This window comes from Rattus norvegicus, chromosome 14, assembly GCF_036323735.1.
Source record: "Rattus norvegicus strain BN/NHsdMcwi chromosome 14, GRCr8, whole genome shotgun sequence".
Taxonomy (NCBI): Eukaryota; Metazoa; Chordata; class Mammalia; order Rodentia; family Muridae; genus Rattus; species Rattus norvegicus.
Genome location: NC_086032.1, coordinates 32,945,550 through 32,965,815, shown reverse-complemented (window position 1 = coordinate 32,965,815; position 20,266 = coordinate 32,945,550). Strand labels below are relative to the sequence as shown.

Sequence of the window (20,266 nt, the reverse complement as noted above, 5' to 3'; positions counted from 1 at the left end):
GACATAGAATCGAGCATGGCTTTCATTTCCCCTCCCTCAAGAGTTGTTGAAGGTGAAAAGTTTTCTTAGTTCTCCACTGGCTTCAGTGCCACCAGCAGCATGTGTTGGATAGTCTCTCTGTCTTCCAGACCTGCCATTTTCTCAGAAATCCTTTTAGTTCCTTTATCATTTGTTTAGAGTCAATTTTTTTCTTTCTAGTTCTTTTAAGCCCCAGGGTTCTTCTGTGTCTTTCAGACTGGCCTCAAATTCTGGCTCTTCTGCCTCCGCCTCCCAGATCCTGGGATCACAGGAGGGCCATTGTACTCCGAGAGGAGTTCTTGTTTTTGTTCTTGTGTTCTGTATTTAATCCGGTTGCTCTTTAGTTCTTTCACCGACTCTGGAGATCTCCATTTTTTTCCTCAACACGCTTCCAAGTTTTAAAATTATTTACTTGTATATGTCTCTGGGTATATGCATGCATACATGTATGTGCACATGTATGCTTTTGTATGTGTGAATGAGATCAGAAGAAGGCACTGGGTGCTCTGGATTGTTCTCCACCTATTTCTTTGAGGCAGGGTCTCCTCAAGGTCCTTGAATCTGCAGCTTGGGTTTTCTCTGATAGACTAGAAGTCAGTAATCCTCGGCGGTCCTGGCTCCTTCCATGTTCCCTCGAGTCTGGGATTACAGGTGTGCGTGGGATGCCAACTGTTGTTACCTCTCTAGAGGCAGTGGTACCTGAGAGAATGGAGCCGATAAATGAGGCAGACTAAAGTCTTATGCTGTCTGCTCAGACTAAAGTCTTGCGACTTTATTGATTTGTTTTTTATTTTTAATAGTCTGAAGGTTAAGAAAGTCACATGGATAAATTCTCACGAGTTCGTTGTATCCAATCACAAGGACAAGCACATGGAAAACACGTTTTACCCTAGAAGCACATAAAGGATCGTGTAAACATTTAATTATACCAGCAAGCATAATGAGGAATATGAAGTAAATTCACTTCTGTCCGCTATACCTGGGAGGAGCAGGAAAACCTTGTTATGTGGGTGTTGGGATCTGAGCTCTAGTCCTCATGGCTGCAAAGCAAGTATTCTTTTTTTTTTTTCTTTATTAACTTGAGTATTTCTTATTTACATTTCGATTGTTATTCCCTTTCCTGGTTTCCGGGCCAACATCCCCCTAGCCCCTCCCCCTCCCCTTCAATTCCCCTCCCCATCCTCCCCCCCTACCACCCTCCCCCCATTACCACCCTCCCTCCAACAATCACATTCACTGGGGGTTCAGTCTTAGCAGGACCCAGGGCTTCCCCTTCCACTGGTGCTCTTACTAGGATATATATTGCTACCTATGGGGTCAGAGTCCAGGGTCAGTCCATGTATAGTCTTTGGGTCGTGGCTTAGTCCCTGGAAGCTCTGGTTGCTTGGCATTGTTGTTCATATGGGGTCTCAAGCCCCTTCAAGCTCTTCCAGTCCTTTCTCTGATTCCTTCATCGGGGGTCCCGTTCTCAGTGCAGTGGTTTGCTGCTGGCATTCACCCAAGTATTTGCTGTACTCTGGCTGTGTCTCTCAGGAGAGATCTACATCCGGCTCCTGTCGGCCTGCACTTCTTTGCAAAGCAAGTATTCTTAACCAGTGAGCTATCTGCTCAGCTCCCTGTGTTAGTGTTCTGACTATACTGCTCTCTGTGGCTTGTTTTATTTGCTTAATCGTGTGTGTGTGTGTGTGTGTGTGTGTGTGTGTGTAGAGGGTAACTTTGAAATGCTATTTCATAATTTAATTTCGGATCCTTCTGAAGTTTATTTTTGTTGATCTCTTAACAAGTCTATTTGTTATGTGTGGAGGTCTGAGGACGACTTTTCAGTGTTGGTTTTCTCCTCCCAGGGGTCATTATCAAGCAAGCCTTCTTAGTGTCCCTTTGGTGGTTTTGGTTGCTTTTGCTTTTTGAGACAGGGTCTCACCATGTATCCCTGGCCAGCCTGGAGTTCATTATGTAGATCAGGCTGACCTTGAACTCCCAGAAATTCAGCTGCCTGTACCTTCTGAATGCTAGAATTAAAACCGTGATTCACTGTGCCAGTCTTTTATTTTTATTTTTATCTTTTTTATTTTATTATTTTTTTTTTTGAGGTAGGTTTCATGTACGCCAGGCTGGCCTCGAACCCACAATGTAGTTGTGGTTGGCTTTCAGCTTGAGTCTCTTTCCATTACTTCTTGCCTACTGGAATTACAGGGCTGTGCCACCAGCTGAAAGACTTTACTTTCTACATCAGAGGTGTCGCCTGCTTTTAGTTTCTCTTAAATAACTCTTTGGAATTCAGTAGTAGCTCTCTTGTACTCTGGGGAGGGCAGACCAATACCATCTCCTAAGTATGGCCGGCCGGAGAGCTCTGCTCTTGTGTTAACTAAGGGATAATCTTACTCTGCCTTTCATGCCTCTCCCTAACCCTTGTCCCCAGGTCTTCCTTCTTCTCCTTGCCCCTATTCTGTCCTTAGGTCCTATCCCTAGCTCTGTCTACCCTTGTGGGGCTTCACCTGGGGTTGTTAGTTCGGAGGGATCAATCTCTCTCACTCCAGAACACTCCAGCACATTGAATATACATGAGTCGCAGTCTCCTGCACTCCCTGTCTGTGTGGTTCTTCTCAGAACAAACTCTGTGCCGAGCCATGTTTGCTGCTGGTAGTTTGTCCCAACTCTCACACAGGGTTGAGATGTTATACGCTGGGCTCTCTGCTCATTGGTTCACACAGGCTGTGATGTCATATGCTGGGCTCTCTGCTCATTGGTTCACACAGGCTGTGATGTCATACGCTGGACTCTCTGCTCATTGGTTCACACAGCGCTGTGATGTCATACGCTGGGCTCTGCTCATTGGTTCACACAGGCTGTGATGTCATACTCTGAGCGACTCCCACATGGAGTCACACGGGACTGTGAGAATGTGATGTCATACACCCGGCGCCCGGCACGCACACCAAGTCATGCAGGGCTATGAGTCTTTTGAAGTGTTGAATTCTGTGCTGTTCGCCCAGATGTTGAGATTCATCAGCTGTGTTACCACTCCTGAAGCCAAAACAGCCCCCAAACTCTTCAAAGTCACTTTTAACCTTATGGTTCTGTTAATTTATGGATTTGCCAAGCCTGGACCAAAGTGAAATATTAAATGACTGGCTGATGCCTTTGAAAATACAATTTCCTTTTAAAATACAATTTAAAAACATTTGTCGCTGGAGACCAGAGTTGCGTTTGTAAACTATCTGAAAACAGATCTGTGTGAAAACAAATACTTCCTGCCCCTCTGATATCAGCTGTCTGAGCTATTGTTTACGGCAAAGCGTTATGGTAGAAATCAGGCAGGAGAGCAGGAAGCTCTTTAGGGAGTTGTCTTTGAGGACCATTTGTAAGAACCAACATTCTTTGCCATTGTCTGGTAAAAGATTCTTGAGTTCTGAAGGAGACAGTCTTTTTTTTTTTTTAAGTTTTGAATACCATATATACCATATAATAAAGGTATCATTGCTACCTAATTGGGCACATTCTCACCCCATCTCTTACCCCTAGTGGAAAAATTTGCATATTTCTAATTATAATAATTTGAAAAAATGTTACCGATTGACATATTAATTTAAATTTCCAGAAATCTTAAAATTTTCTTCGTCCAACTTGGGTCTCTTCTACTTGGTCCTGATTTCAGTTCTCACACTGACAGGTTTCTAGCCAGGGGTGGAGGTGAGCGAGGGCCTTAAATGCCTTTAACCCCAGCACCTGGGAGGCAGAGGCCAACTGGTCTACATAGGGAATGCTGGGATCAAATGGGCTCTGTCTCAACAAACAAACAAACAAACAAACAAACGTGCTTACAATTCTAGAGTGGGCTTCCCTTCCACACCCTCAGGGATGGCCATAGGAAGCTGTGTGGAAAGAACTGGAACTTTCTCAATGGACGTACTGGATGGTTTGTTGTTCTTGTTTTTCTCAGTCCTAGAGAACAGTAAATCGGTTTCAGGCATTTTTCTCTTGTTCCCTACAGCACTGAGATCATTTTACTTAGGATGAATTCCTTGCAAAAGGGAAGCAGGCTTAAATGTGTGGCTCTGAGTGACTGTCACCCCAGAAAAATTAAGAGAAAAGTGAACACTCATTAAGCAAATTGACAGCAAGCAGCCTGATGAATGTTGAATCAAATCTGAATCCACCAATCTCGTCCATTAGTGTGCTTTTACACCAGGGCAATTGTTTGGGTCTAATCATTTTCTATTTTGCGTATTGAATGTGGAATGGCTACAGAATTAACCATTGCAGGGTAATTATCTGATTAGCAATTGAGAAAACAGTCACTGGCTGGTATCTGACCACTCACCAAGAAAAGCTTGGTGGGTGACCGACGGCCTTGGGTGCAGGCTTCTGAGGGGGACCCTGAAACCGACCGTTGGGAGCCAGACATTTACTAGAAGGGTTATTAGTGCTACAGACAGACAGACCACAGCACGGTGAGCGCTCTGAGGATGGTTCAGGCCCCAGTGTCACAGACAGTGTGATGGGGTTCAGAAGAGACAGCAGTTTCCTAGGGCAGCCGGGGTCCCTTTTCAGAGTTCTCTGAGGAAAGAGGCAGCAAGGTTCTGCATCCATTGCAGGCAGCATTTATTTCTAGTGGAGAGAGGTAACAGTCCTGGTCAAGCACGGCCCACGTGAGGGGGACCCCTGTGTAAGGGGACCCCTGAGCTCCATATTGTACCCAGAGTGGGCTAGGAGACCCCAGAGCGGGAGCATGGGAAGACGGAGTGCCAGGTCCTCCGACTCACTGAGCCAGATTGAGGTCTGATGCGCTGCAGAAGTTGTTCTGGAGTCCTGTAGCTGTGACTGGTGCATTCTGCAACATTTCCCACTTGAAAGCTCGGGGATCTGAGAAATCTGTGCATGACTGGCTGCCAAGGCTTGTCAGGGGGACCCAGCGCGAGGCCGATTTCTAGGTGTAAAAGCCAGGCAGATTTGCTCACTCAAGAAAATCTGTTTCTGCAGGTTCTCCCCGAGTTCCAAGATAGAGATCCTGGTAAGGTTTCTTGCTACACCAATGGCTAAGTGTCCTGAGTCTGAGGGTTTTCTTTTGTCTTGGTTTTTCCCCACTAGGCGATGGACTACTTTGTAGGGTCAGGGGCTACCATACCAGTTCATACACTCTCTCCACCAAATCATGGTTTCCAGTCCCTTTATTTAACTAGGCTGTCAGGGGAAGCTGCTGCAGGCTGAAGGCTGAGAAGGGGTCAGAATGTCTGGGCTTCATCCCAGCCCAAGGCTCAGGGCCCCTTGAGTCCCTTGAAGTTCAGACTGGGTGCTGTTCTCAGTTCTCTATCTGGCAGCCTAAGAAAGATAGATGGACGTTTCAGTTAGTCGGGACAGGAAATCAGACAGCTACAGTCCTGGGCGCTGTGCAGAGGTTTCCAGAAGCATGCGTGTGCGGCTGAGGGAGGCAAAGCAGAGGCCTTGCTGCAGGTGATATTTTCATAGGATAAATAGGGTTAGTACCTGCCTTGATGCCAACCTTTCAGAGGCTACCGCCCACCCAGCATTGCTCACGTACGTGGAGGTATACAGATATCCCCTCGGGAGGCCAGGTTACCTCCTGCTTATCACCCACAGCTGCCTTGGCTTCCATAAAGATATGGCATCTACTTACTGCTTGGGGCACAGTGCTCCTCCATGACTCCCTGGTGCACCCCACTTTCCAGCTCCTGCGTCTCCCCTTACAATCCTCTTTCACCCCTAGGGTAGATCAGGTCAGCTCCTTTGTGCTGCCTGGTTCTTCACACTTCTCACAGAGTAATTATATAAATGTGTAATTATTGGTTTGTTGCTCAACCGGGAGCTAACTATAAACAGCGCGCGTGAGCATGGGGAGGTCTTGTACACTGTTGCTCCAAGGGCCCAGCACACAGCGAGACTTCAGTGTGGTATTTTTGGGTGATGGGGATGGAGGTAAGTCTAGTCTTTACCCTTATTTCAAGGACATCTGAGCTTAAGGATTCTGCTGAGTTTTAGGAAGGCTGCTGTGGTGTAGCTGGTGTCTTGGCTTGGTTTTAAGCTCAGTTCTGGCTGTGGGGTGTCTGAGAGAACAAGCTCTTGATGGTCAGTCCTCCAGGGAGATGGCAGAAGGAGACCCTGCACTTGGAGATCTTGGAGATGTCGTGATGTGGAGTCGGAGGCCAGCGGCCTGCATTGGGAAAGGTGCTGGGAAAGTTTTCATGGAAACGAGTGCTATCTTGTCTCCCCCAGGGCTTCTGAGCACAGCCACCCACTTGTGCCCAGAAGTGGAGTAGTGGGGTATCCTGTTCTTTCCACACAGTAACAGAAGAGAGACGGAGGGACTAGAAGGATGGATTAATGGTTAAAAGTGCTTTCTGCTTTTCTAGAGGAGTCAGTTAGGTTCCAGCAACCAGTTTAGGTACCCATAACCAACCACCTTAGCTTCGGGGGCCCAGTGCCCCCTTCTGGCTTTTGAGGGTGTGTGCACATGGACAGACAGACAGACAGACACACACACACACACATACATAGGCACACACAACACACACAAATAAAAACGTAAAGAAGCACCCAGTGGCCTGCTAATTGGTTTTGCCCTGGCTAAAACTTCCTATTCCCTTTCTAGAAGGTGACAGCTTGGGAACTACATCTCAGCAGCTGCAGCCTTAGATGGGGGCATTTTTCTAAAATAAGAGACTGAGCCTCATTGGTCTTTATGAGGGGAGTTGGCAGTGACATTCATGCACGTCATTTATAAAAACAGCGTAGCCTTAAGAAGTGTTTTCTTGTGAAGATGGCGTTTCAAGACCTCAAGAGTAAAAATGCTCACGTGCTTATGGGAAATCTTGCTTTGAGTAGTGAAACTAGCAATCTGTTGACTACTTGGAATCATTGCATGCACACATACTCTGTTTCCAGTGCTGAGAACTGAAACAAGGGCCTCCTGCCTGCTCTCCAAACACTGCGGCTGAGCTACACATCAAAGGCCCTCGACATTCTTTCTCATACCTGTTGCAAGATTCTGCTTTGGTTTAGTAAATTAGGAACACCGTAAATTTAGGAACAAACGCTTTTTTAAGAGGTGTGTGAGAACTGTAGTGTAGGGAGCTGATTAGGGCTGTTGGTGCCCCAAAGGGATGTGATTTTTGTTTCGCAGTGGCCATTGTTTTAACATCATCAAGTACCATTTTCCTCCTAACTTCAGGGAATGCTGCATCATCTCCCCTCCAACCCCCAGCCTTCCTGTTTGCTCGGCTCAGGGTTTTCTTGGTACTTTCTTTGGCACTCCGGGTACCACCAGGTCCTTATCTTCTGGCCGTGACATCACATCTGAAAGGAATTAGAGGGGGTGTGTGGATCCTGAACAACTCCATGCATGGCTTGTAGACATCTCCACTGAGGCCTGAGAGGCCAGCTGGCTTCTCTGAAACTTCACTGCTTTGGTTGCCTCAGGATCCCCGTGTGGCCCCAAAACCTACTTTGGTGTCCCTGTATTCCTATGGTGTCACCTGCTTACCCAAGCTCAGGGCAGCATCTGTCACTTATACCCTCTGGTCTGGCTTCTGGTCTAGACATTAAAAAGGGCTGTACCCCCACCACGCCGCCATCCGTCCCCACTCCCGAGAACTTCAGGCTACAACTGCTCACTTTTCATCCTTGCTTTTTTCTGGGGATGAGCACATGCAGGCCACCCAGGCTGAGCCTCTGCCCTTGACCAGAGACTATTTTCCTTCCTTCTGGTAAGGCTTCCCACCAAGAAGGGTGCTTTGAGTTCCTCAGGGAGCCCCCTTAAGTTCTGCAAGTTCTACACAGACTTGCTGTCTTCCTGGAAATCTCTAGCACCTACAAAACAGATTCTCCCCTTTGGCAAGGTAACAGGAAGACGGGAGAGATGGGCTCACCAAATGGTTCTCTGCGGGATTTGCCCGGGGCCTGTTAGCCAGGGCTGCAGTGTACGGTCGCCCTGGAGTAGAAGTCTGTGGCAGAACAGTTAACAACTGCCTCTGCCCTTTCCTCCAGCAACTGCCTCAGGTACAGTTTCTTGTGGGAAACATGACTGCTTTCGTCCCCGCCTCCGTAAGATGACATCTTGACAGTAGAAACAGAAGGAAAAATTTCCTGTTTGCAAGTTGTGTGGGAAAAGGGAAGGTACAATTTTCCTTATTTGACAGGTTCCTTAAAAGTAGTTTTTAGAGTATATTTCTGAGGAGAATGTATTGACTTACCCATTATGAAGAAAATTAGCATACCCGTCTAGTTTAGTCAAGTGTAATTAATGCGGAACATCTTTCAAAGCTGGGAAGTCAGAGAGGCCTCTCCAAAGTGTTGATCACAGTTGAAAATGCCTCAGGGAAACCATCCAAATGTCAGGATGAGTAGAAAAAAAAAAGAAGTGTGGCCCAAACGAGCGCTGGAACGTTAGCCTTGAATGGGGATGGGGTTCTGACATGGTACAGCATGTCTGTGACACTCCAAGGGAAACATGTCAGCCACACAAGAACAAATAGCGTATGCGGACTCTTCTTCAAGGTACCCAGAAGGCCCGGTTTGTAGAGAGATAGAAAGCGGGCTCGGGAGCCCGGGCAGAAAGGAGTGTAGAGGTACTAGCTGCTGGGCGGGGAAGATGGAAACGTGAGGAAATGAACAGTGATGGTGACTGCCCAGTCACACGAACGGACTTAGTACACCACTCAGCTGCATACTTACAAATGGTTAAAGCGGTAATTAAATATTACACATATTTTATCTAATAACATTTCTGAAGTGCCCCAGTCGCCATATGCGTGTACATATGTATGTGTGCACACACACACACATGGATGTGTGAAAATGCTAATCATTTCTTACCTAATGCCTCGTTCGACACCATTAGAACTTGATGCTGTGGGATTGGAGATCGAGCCCAGGGTCCTAAAAGCCATTTTTTTTTTTTTGGCTTGTCACCATTACCACCTCGCATCCCCTCCTGGGTCTGCAGAATTGGCATTTAGCGGAATCCTGAAACTCCTGAGAGAACATGGCATGCTGGGAGGGTACCACCAAATTCACACTCACAGGCCAAGCCTCCTGACCTGGACCTGTGGCCAGCACCTATGTCTATCCCCTCAGGCCCCGTGTGCGCCATGCAGCCAGGGAGGCTGCTGGGAGTAGGGATATGCTGAGCTGTCTGTGGCCTGGAGTCTAACTGTCCTGCTCTCTAGAGTGTGGCCGAGCTGACCCTTGCCTCCCTTCTTGACCTGTCCCCTGCTTTGTCCTCAGTGGTCTTTAAGTGAAGGAAGTTAATGTTAAAAGAATGGACAGACAGCCCCGACACCATCCCTAGCCAACGGCCGCACAGATGGTGGCTGGGCCCTTGTTCTGGTTGGTGTTTATTAAAGACCACTCCTTGGTGCTTCTTATCTGGTTCACCTTTCAATAAGTGCTTTCCAGAAATCAAAACACAGAAACCTACATATTTACAGCGGGAGCTGTGTTGGATGGCGGGGAAAACCCAGTGGAAATGAGGAATTCTTCCTACACATTCCACATACATCGTCCATGTCAAACCCAGGACTTGTCATTCCCCAAAGGCCAAGTTCCTAGTGGCTGGGGGGAGCTTCCTCTCTTCGGGCATCTTTGAGCCAGGGCCAGCGGGCAGTCCTGTTTCCTCAGACACTCAGTTGGACTTTTCTTAGGATGAGTGATCAGGGACTGTTTTAAAGGAAAGTATTTTCCTGGGAAAACCCGTACTTCTGGTAACTGTCTGGAAGCAGTTCTGGAAAGCGATTAAGAACCCTTACTGGGCTGTGTTGGACCAGGAATTACTGACCTGCTGGCATCTAGTTATATATGCCACAGGCATTCGAGGACCTTCCGTGTCCTGCCCCAGATCCTTAAGGAGAACCTTTTATCTTTATCCCTTATTTCTAAGTATTTGATTATGGGTCCTGGACTTTTCAAAAATGTTTAGATGACACCGTTGTATTTATCTTTTTATTTTATTTATTTGCATATGTTTATGGGCATGTGTATGCCATGACACACGTGCATGGCGGGCACAAGGTAACTCTTAAGGAGGCGGGTCTTTCCTTCTCTCTTTCGGATCCCAGGATTGAATTCAGATCAAGGTTGCCAGAAAAATGCCTCATCTGCTGGGCGGACTTGCTAGCCCCTGGGATTTTCGGCAGGCACCTTAAGAGCAATGATCTACGTTTTCTGTGGGGTGGAAATTTAGAGATGAGATCTCAACTAGCCTAGTTGGTTGAGGTCAAGGATGACCTTGAACTCCCGACTCTCCTAGTCAGGCTTTTTTTTTTTTTTAAAAGAGGGGCTGGGATTACAGACCCAGGTGCCCCACCACAGTATAAGACGTCCTCTGGAGTTGAAGTCAGGGCCTTTGGTGTCTGAGGTCTAACCACTGAGCTACACCCCCAGCAGGACTTGGACTCTCACATCTCTTGAGACTTTTGGACTTTAATTCTTGGGTGAGGAGACTTCCATCAGTAGAACTCAGAACGTCTGTGTGTCTGTTTCTACCTGGTGCAGCCTCTCCACTTACCCCCGCCCCCCCTTGCTAGTTGCTTGAAAAACAAACGCAGCCAGTTATGGGTTTTATTTAAAATGTACAAATATTAAATCACAGCCAAACCAAACATTTCACATTTTCGCTCTGTCCTTCAGTCAGCGTGTAGCTGTGCTTGAAAGGCAGATTGTAAAACCCTCAGAGTCCTTTTCAGTCCCTTAGCAGCAGCAGAACATGACATCTCTTTGATCTTGGGTATGCTTTTCAGAAGGCACAGGCAGCCCGGGGGGCATCTTCTTTGCCTCTAGATAGCTGTTTAAGATTTTTGGGTGGGGACATCCCACTAAGAGCTTCTGAGGAATCCGAGAGAAGTCCTTAACAGAGCGTTAAGAGGTCGGCGGCACGAAAGCTGAAAAGCTGAAAGCCGGGAGCTGGGTTGCCCTCTGTGGTGTTATTATTGCTCAAGAGACAGAGACTGGAGATCACCTCAGTTTAGGCATTGGAGACCAGCCTGAGCGAAATAGCAAGATTTTATGGAAAAGATTGAAACAACAGTAACCAACAAAACCCCAAAAGCAGGGAAGCGTAAGCACACGTTACAGGAAAGCTGTGATCTGGACGTGATCCTGAGGCGCTGAGCTCCTGCACTCTGCTGCAGAGGCAGGAAGGGTTTAAGGTACAGGTGGATCCAGTTGGCAGAAGTTCCTATGCAGCAGAGCAGGTAGGAGGGGATGGAGAGGGTAGCCTCCCATTCCTGGCCTGCTAGGGCACCCCTGACTTGCTCGGAGCTTCCTTCTCTGGCACTGGGGAACGAGGCTTCTTCCAAGATCCTTGAGATTCCCCTCACCCCAGCTTCTTACACAACATGACTGACTGCAGACTTGTCCCCATTACTTTATGAAACCTGGGCAAATCAGTCAGGCCTCATTCTCCGCCGGTGTTTCTCTACTTGGTCTCCTCTGTCAGTCCTAGCAGAGAGTCGCATCTCCCTTGTGTCACAGATATAGGTTCCTCAAAAGACTTGGCCCAAAACATGAGAGGCTTAGTGCAGTGTCTCGCCCTGAGCCAGTATGGGTTCCTGTGACATACACTGTGCCACATGCAGAATCCTGGGAGCCACTCCTAGCTGCTCCTGGCTTGTTGCCTGCATCCACAGGAAATGGCCCAGATCTCCAATCTCCTTCCTCCTTCAGTAACCGTGGATCTTGTCCTTGATAGCTCTGGTCTTTGTAATCTACCCGCCCCCAGTGATTTCACACATAGCCCAAGTACCACCATTTTGGACTAGTAAGAATATGAGTGTGTCCCTAGCCTTCACTCTGTCCTCTGATCTCTAGAACCTAGCCACCACACTGATCCAAATGTCCCTAAGTCTATTTTTTTCTAATCACCTGGCACCCCCACTGTCCCACCACAAAGGCCTAAAACATGAGTGTCATCTTGTTTCTGCACTGTCCAGGGCTAGCTTGCCTGGAGTAAGCACTTAGAATACGCATCTCAGGTGACAGACCTACAGACCGGCTGTCCTACAGACATTTCTCAGCAGCTGTTAACAGGCTAAGCTCTTTATTGTTTCTCAGCTGACTTTGTTCTACTCCTGTTCTCTCGGGGCAGGCTTCCTCCTCTGGAGAAGCAGGCCCTGGGCTGGTCTCCCGACGGTAACTAACCTCCAGCTGACACTCACTGCTGTTCTTCTAGGGGCTTGTACTTGAGCCTTCTCTCTTCCTACCTGCAGCCTGACCGCACATTTTGTTTCATTTGAACTCTGAACTCTAGGAACCCCCTTTCTGATCTCTGCCGCCACTCCATCCCTTTCTCGGATCAGCTCACTTTAATGTAGATATTCTTAAGTTGCAATAGTAGGAATGGCTGGTAGAGGTTATAGATGCATTTAATTAATACTCTCGGTCGGTCAGGCATCCTAGCTTAGCGAGCCTATCCGAGGCTCAGAATTGTTAGCCTGCAGTTGGGCAGGATAAGCTGAGCCCTTGTAGGAAAGCACCCTAAAACCCCACGCCCAGTTTGCAGTGAGGATTGCTTCTTTGTGCTCCTAAGGTGAAGAGCCCACCACAGGACAGCCCCTTTGCCAGTACTGGCTTCATTGATCTCTGTCGGGGAGTCTCCTTCCTCCCGCTGGCTGGGTTGTGCTCTTATCCCTCAGCGCTCCCTGAAGGGACTGAGTTCCTGTGGTCTGTGGAGACACAGCTTGCACCTGTTGTATCGATTACGGACACGCCCTCTTTACCACGTTTACCCGCTCTCTTCTGCTAACAGGCTTATCTTTTTAGGTCAACCTTGACAGACACCTCCGAAGGAGCTGCTTTCCAGAACACCCTGCAAAGACACCTTGTTGTTTTGTGAGTTTTGAAACCGACTTCAGGCGACTGCACGTCTGTTGCTTGAAGCATCCAGTGGGCTCACACACATCCAACCGACTATGCACAAACTCAAAATGCCGCATCTCTAAAAGCTAAACGGAAATTTTGTACTAAGCAGAGGGGTTGTTTTCAGGGCCCCATGGCCTAAGACAGAGTTTGTTTACATTATTGCCTAAACCTATGTGACAATAAGTACATTGGATTTCATCTTTTAGCGTACAATATATGTAAAACAACGGGAAAGGTTAAAGTTCTTTGCCGCCGCGGGTAACAGACACACTCAGTGTGGTGTGGTGTGGTGTAGGATGGTGTTCTTAGCCACTGGCCCATCTCCTAGATGCACCTTCCCATCCCTTACTCCTTCTTGCTGTTTATTGAGCACAGTCTGCATCCCTGGTCTCTAAGACTACAGGACGGGTGTGCAGACCGTACTAGAGGCTGACAGCTCGCTGCTGAGGGATGCTGTAAGTCCACCCCCTCATGGGAGTGGTTTGCCCTGATTCCCTGACTCCATCTACTTTGAGAAGCTGCTCTCTTCCTCAAGCCTGTGTGCAGATTCCCCAGACTCCAGTATCACAGTCGCTTTCCCTGGAACCTATTTTGGTCCTTCTGGGAAGCACAGTAGCTGCCCCCTTTCATTCAGCCTGTAACACGTTCCTCCCTCCCTCCCTCCCTCCCTCCCTCCCTCCCTCCCTCCCTCCCTTCTTCCCTCCCTCCCTCTTTAGTTCATTCATGTTATCTGTCTTCTGTACAAGGCTGTCGGCTGCCCACCAGCACTGTGTTTTAGTTATGCGATAGATTCTTGCTGAAGTGGCTGGCTTCTGCATAGCAGCATGCAGACAGTTCTAGGCCCTCTGTGACCTGGCTTCCCTTAGTGTGTGGGTGACCCAGAGTCTCCCTGCCTCTGGGAGTGGTTTGAGGGCCCATATGACATTCATTGAGTCCTTCCTCACCGCTCCCAGCTTAGTTCTATTCCCAGGATCGACTTTGTAAGGTCTCCAGGGTGTCGTGGGCAATTACCAGGATCCTTTCATCTTGGTTCTTACCCGCTATATTCCTCTGGGGCTGTAAAAGTATGTCAGAAACAAAATGACACTCACGCCAGCCCTTAGACTTTCTTTTTACTATAAATTATAACCAAGCACAGAAACTGAGGAACATTTGAGCTGCACGGTCTAGAGGCTCTGTCTTCTCCTGGCCTACTTCTCCAAAACCAGACTACGTGCGTTTCCTTCTCAACCATTACTTTATCTGGTTCCTTATATTTACCTCCAAAGGAGGAAAGACTTTGAAATGACTTCCCCACTTTGAACCCCACGCAGAAATCCAGGCTTTGCAGGGATGGTCCTTTTGAAAGAATAAGGCAAAATTAACAAGAGCCAACCACTACCACAGGGGAACAGCAGGCTCAGCCAGCCAGTCGGGAAGGATTCTTGGTTGGGACTCAGTTTCATTAATTGATACATTGTAATAAACACAGGTATTGTCTTAGACAGTTTTTTTTTTCTTTTTTAAAGGAAAGTTTCCATATAACATACTGTATCTTTAATAGAGAGCCAAGTTCTTTTCTTTGAGATTTGGTTGCTTTTGAGTTTCAGAGGAGTTCTCAGAGGTATTCTGAGCAGCCATTCCTGCTGCACGTGCTCCATACACCAAATGCAAGCTCTGGATTGTAATTCAGTTTCCTCCCAAGAAGTTCTCCTCAGACGTGCTGAATACAGGCTGCAGACTGGAGGCCCCCTCTAATCTTAATCTAATCTAAACATTTCACCCACATTGAATCTAACAGTAGATCTCCCAGTGAGGCACCCCTTACAGTTTTTGTTAATCATGAGCCTTCAGCTGTTTCCAAATTACATGCACACACATATGCGTGTGTTTTCACAGCATGTACTTAATATATGTAACTGATACATAATATACTATCTGTGTGCATCCTAGACAGGTCTGGGGATAAAGTCAGATGATTCAGGCAGGTGTGAGAAGTAGTTGGTCACCCTAGAATACAAGTGTCTGGGGCTCCAGCTCCTGCCGTGTCAGCATGGGCTTCTAGGTCCTTCAGCTCAGAATTAAAAGGGCTCTTTCAACACTGGCTGCTTCCAGGAAGGTGCACAGTGAGCATCACCAGCTAGAACAGCAGCCAGTGAGGAATTCAGGTGGTTTTTTGTTTGTTTGTTTTGCAGTTGTTTTTAATGGTGCAATTTAAGCCATACTGGGAGCCTCAGAGTGTTAGGTAAGAGTGAGCCAGGGCCGGCTGGAGAAGGCTTAGGACACTCTCGTTCAGGATTTTTGTTTGTTTTATTTTAACTTCAGGTTTTTGGTTGGTTGGTTGGTTGGGCTGGTTCCCTTGAAATGGAGTTTTTCTATGTAACCCTGGCTATCTTGAAACTCATTCAGTAGACTAGGCAACCCTCACACTCAAGAGATCTGCCTGCCTTTGCCTCCTGAGTGCTGGACTAAAAGGCATGTACCACCATGCCCAGCTTCATTTTATTTAGGTTTTTTTGTTTTTTAAACAATGGTACGATATACTCAACATGGAGTATGCTATTCTAAAGTATCCAGTTCAGCAATGATGAGAGAGGGTACACAGTCGGGGACATGTGGGATAGTCACCATTCCTTCTCGTTTCCAGGACCTCTTTCTCCTGCCAGAGTGACCTTGTGTTAAATGAGCTCCCTCCCCTCCTCCAGCCCCCAGTAACCAACATCACCACACTGTTTTCTGATTCTGAATCGCCCCCACCCCAGGTATTTCATGTAAGGAAGGACAAGCCTTTATTCATGCCTTTTCGTGTTGTAGCATGTCAGCGCCTCATTCTTTTTCTATGGCTTACTAATATTTCATTGCGTTAACACCCAACATGTGTGTTTCATCTGCCTGTAGACAGTTGTGTTCTTTCTGCTTTCTGGCTCCATCGAATAATGTTACAGAGTACCGTTGCGGGGTGGGGTATGTGTGAGTCCCTGCCTAAGGCTGACCTGAGACCTGAGGTTCTAGGGAAGAAGCTCCGAGCGGAGGATGTGTTGACATCACCAGTGCTAAGGCCTTTCATAGCTGTCTACTTACGCGCCCCGTCTGTCAGAGGACTGTCATTCTTGTTTGTTTGTTTTGTTTTGTTTTGTTTTGGTGAGCAGGAGCCCACACTCGGCAAGGACTTGTAAGTCCTTGCTGGGAGCAGCTGTGTTTGCCGTCTGACCCTCCCTCCCCATTAGATTCTGTCTCTAGGGTGCTGAGTTTTATCATATGTCATTTCCTTTGGTTCATTAATTAACATGTGCAGGGACAAGGAGTGAAATCTTACTACTTTGCATAGCCACACATGATTAAGGACGTGTATGCATTTAGTGATACAAAAGTCTTGGTGGAGACGAAAGACAGACAAATACACTGACAGTTGAAAGCTTGCCGAATTGAATATCAGGTATGCACATCGAAATGTGTATTTCAGAGCAGCCTCCTAGCTCAGCTGACGTACTGAGGAGTGTGGGTGGGAGCATGGGGTGGGGAGGGGGGAGCTGAGGAGATAAGGGGTCCGGGTACATGGGCCCACACAGCCCTGTGCATGGAGGTCAGAGGAGGGCCTCAGGTGTTTCCTTTACTGTTTATTGCCCTTCTCCCCTGAGACGTGATCTTTCACTGACCTGGAGGCTGCTGTCTGGGCTGGGTCAGCCAGCCAGAGCTTGAGCACCTGGGATCTGCTGTCTCTGCCCGCCTGGAGTTACAGTGGCATGCTTCCGTGCCTGACCTTTTATGTGGTACTACTGAGGAACCAAACTTAGGCTCTCAGGCCATTCACAAGACCTCCTCTCCCCGAGCATCCCTGTAATCCTGGAGTATCTTTCTGAGGGATAGTCCTTTAATGTGAACCTCTATTTTTCTAAACCTGAATCTCTGTCGTCATCATCATCATCGTCATCGTTGTCGTCATCATCATCTGGTGAGGCCATGATAACAACATTGAAGATGGTTTAGAAACAAGACAATAGACATTACCTTCATTTGTATCCTAATAAGACTTTTTATCTTATAGCGTGTGTGAAGATTGAGCTTATAAGTCATTGTTGAGAATAAAAACCCCGGATACATCCAGTGTCAGTTGTTTTTTAAATTTCACCAAATTACATGAGGTGTCAGCTAAAGGTTTGGGTCAAGTTTGCTGTCAGTGTCCTGAGAGTATTCTGTATTCATTGGAACAGTCAGTCCGTCCTTCCATATGTCCATCCTCCCTCTCTGATGTTTCAGCAAGGGTTTACACTATCGGAACATAAGGAACTGAAACAATAGCCACCCCCCCACCCCCCACCCTGGAGCTGAGGACCGAACCCAGGGCCTTGTGCTTGCTAGGCAAGCGCTCTACCACTGAGCTAAATCCCCAACCCTAGCACCTCTTATTTTATCCCCAGAGGCTTCCTAGGCCTCTGGAAACAGTCCTCGCAGCTTTATCTCCATAACCAGACTGGGCCATTGAGACGTGGAGCCCAGACTGGCTCTGTCCACCCTTCAGCATCTCCCTGGTTGCTGATGCTTACTGACCTTTGATGACTGTGGTCCCTGTCATTATTGTCTTGGACAGACTCTGTCATTTTTTCTTTTTACCGTAACATTTGGAGGTTTGTAGATGTTGTTACCGTGAGCACTGCCCTGTAAGGAGTATTGTATCAAAATAGGTGAATTCCAAAGCTTGAAGAAAATAAAAAAAGAGGTCCTTCTGTCATGCACATTCTTTTTAATGTACTTTTCAGTTATGTACACACATACTACATATGTCTATATAGTGTGCATACGCACTATGTATAGTGTGCATATGCGCATTATAGCTTATATAGTATATGCATATAGTATATAGTATATTATAGTATATATATGTACATACATACATGCATACGTGTGTGTGTGTGTGTGTGTCTGTGAGAGAAAGAGAGAGAGAGTCCCCTCCGTCCCATTCCTGTCAGCCTCTTGTCAGCTCCCTTCCTACCTTAACAGAGTCTTTTTGTTTTGTCTTTGTTGCCTTTTACTCTAATGGGTAGAGGTTGGGGCTCCGTTACTTGAGCAAGGGCGACTTAAACCCCGTGGCTCAGCGCTGGGGAATACATCAAGCCGCTCACTTTGGTTTCTGGTTTCCATTGTGTAAGGCGTTGCAGTGGTTTTTAAGGTGTATCTTCCTGTAGCCACACCACAAGGACCGACCGCCGTCACTGGGCATGGTTGACCCCAAGAAAGCTCTGGGTCTAGTTCGATAGCTTGCACACCAGGTGTGACCCGCAGGACTAATTGAAGGTTTCGGAGAATAACTATATAGATGAGTCTAAACTTTCGACAGAATTCCCTTTGCAGCCACAAATAGCAGGGCTATTTTTATTGTGGCGTACACAGACGAGGAGCGGCTTGATATTAGAAGAAAGGCTTTATTTTGCCAAGACGGCTCACGCTCAGCACAGTCCTTGTTTTTCTTGGCAGGGACTTCTCAGCCATCTGCGAGTCCAGGGGAGCCGTCTCCACCATCCATCCAGCCGGCCCAGTCAGAGTTAATAGTTGAAGCCGGCGACACCATCAGGCTGACGTGCACTGACCCCGCCTTTGTCAAATGGACTTTCGAGATCCTCGATGTAAGGATTGAGAATAAGCAGAGCGAATGGATTCGAGAAAAAGCCGAGGCCACTCACACGGGCAAATACACGTGCGTCAGCGGCAGCGGCCTCAGGAGCTCTATTTACGTGTTCGTTAGAGGTAAACGCTCCCGTTTTCTGTGTCGCTGTGCTCTGGAGTGTTCGCTACCCTGTCCTTACTTTTAAGTGGCCGCGTAGTTGACCAGAGCACAGGCAGAATTTTGCTAGCTGGTTCAAGGAGGCCTAATGTACTTGTTTTTCTTCCCCAACTTCCTCATGGCTTTGGGTGTGACCCCAGCTGGGGGTCTGCAAGGCCAGAACTGGATTCCAGTCTGGTTAACCCATTTGTCCTGGTGCTTTGGGGTCAACCCTGAGAAGAAATTAGGCCCTTTGGGAAAACTGTATTTAAATGCCTGGAGATACTAAATATTCCCACTTAGTAAAAAACACTTCAGGGAGCCGAAGGCCTCAAAAGGCCCGAACAGAGTAGCACTTCAAAAGACTTAGGGAGTAAATTCCAGAAAACAGCTCAGACAGCTAAGCATCCCTTGTCAGTCATAAGCTCTCTCGGAGTTGGTTCTTTTCAACAATTTACAGCCTCTCGGAAACAAAAGACAAAGAGACGTGACAGTTGGAGCCCTGTACCTCATTTTCTAGACGAATTCAGCAGTTTGTAGTTGCGTGTTTGCTCTCATGTCAAGAACCCACAGGATGCTATCCTTTGGGTGATGTGAAACAACGCTAATGACTGTCTAAGAGACAAACGAGAAGGCAGGAAAAAGGCAGTCCAGGCGGTAGCACCAGTTGTACCGGGACTGGGTCTGTCACTTACAGTGGGCAGTTCTGTGAGTCTCTGGTGGATGTCTGCCTGGGCCTGGGAGGTGTGCTGCGTAGGGCCTCCATTTCTCACTGTGGGCCTCAGATAAGATGAGCAGTCTCCCTCAGGGGATTGTTAGGGAAACACAATTATACAAATCTTAGCATGCTCAAACAGGGGTTAATAAAGCTGCCTCGGAAGATCGCCGTGAAATTGACTGTGCTTTTGCTTTATCAGTCGTCCTTCCTTAAGTGGGCAGCTGAGGAGACGTGCTCAGCGATAAGCCACAGCTTAGCTTGAGGGTTCGGCTCCGGGACTGTCGGGCCCACCCGAAAGCTGCTGGTGACATTGGAGAAGACATTTTGTAATTTCCAAATGGTAAGGAAGGCGCCATTCAGCTTCATGGCAAGCTGTGTAGATGCCTGCATGTCTGAGGAGATGGCTGAGGGAGCCACTCAGCTCGCACCCTTTCTTCATGTTCGGACCCTTAACTAATGGATGCTGCGGAGAGGAAAGGGAGAGGAGAGGAGGGAGGCTCCTCCACCCTGGTGACTGAGAAAGTATAGACAGAAAACCACCTGCAGCTTCTGATGTTTGTTTTAATTAAGTGACATATATTTCAGTGGTAACTGATTCTGTTGGTGTGTCTATAACATTTGGTTTCCAGGTAGAAAGGATAATTTGGAAACAGAATTTCAGAGGGCTGAGGCGGTAGCTTGTCAGTCAAGTGACATGAGGACCTGCGTTTGATCCTTAGTTACCCACATGAAAAGCTGGGGTGCTGGAGGCCGGTGAGGAAGCTCAACCCTTAAGAGCACTGGCTGCTTTTGCTGAGGACCCAGTTTGGTTCGCAGCACCCACACTGGGCAGCTCACTGGCACTCAGAATTTCAGTTCCGGGAGATCAGAAGCTCCACTCCGGCCTTAGGTCTGCATGCGCAGGGTCTACGTATGGATAAGCT

At 47.6% G+C, this 20,266-nt stretch overlaps 1 protein-coding gene across 2 annotated transcripts in view; it reads left to right on the top strand.

Moving 5' to 3' along the window:
* Positions 1-20,266, top strand: part of Kit (KIT proto-oncogene receptor tyrosine kinase) — a 77,281-nt gene that overhangs the window by 13,080 nt on the left and 43,935 nt on the right. For both annotated transcript variants that reach the window (XM_006250909.5, NM_022264.2), the window contains exon 2: positions 18,340-18,609. In XM_006250909.5, the coding sequence (XP_006250971.1) occupies positions 18,340-18,609 (270 nt within the window). The remainder of the gene's footprint in view (positions 1-18,339; positions 18,610-20,266) is intronic.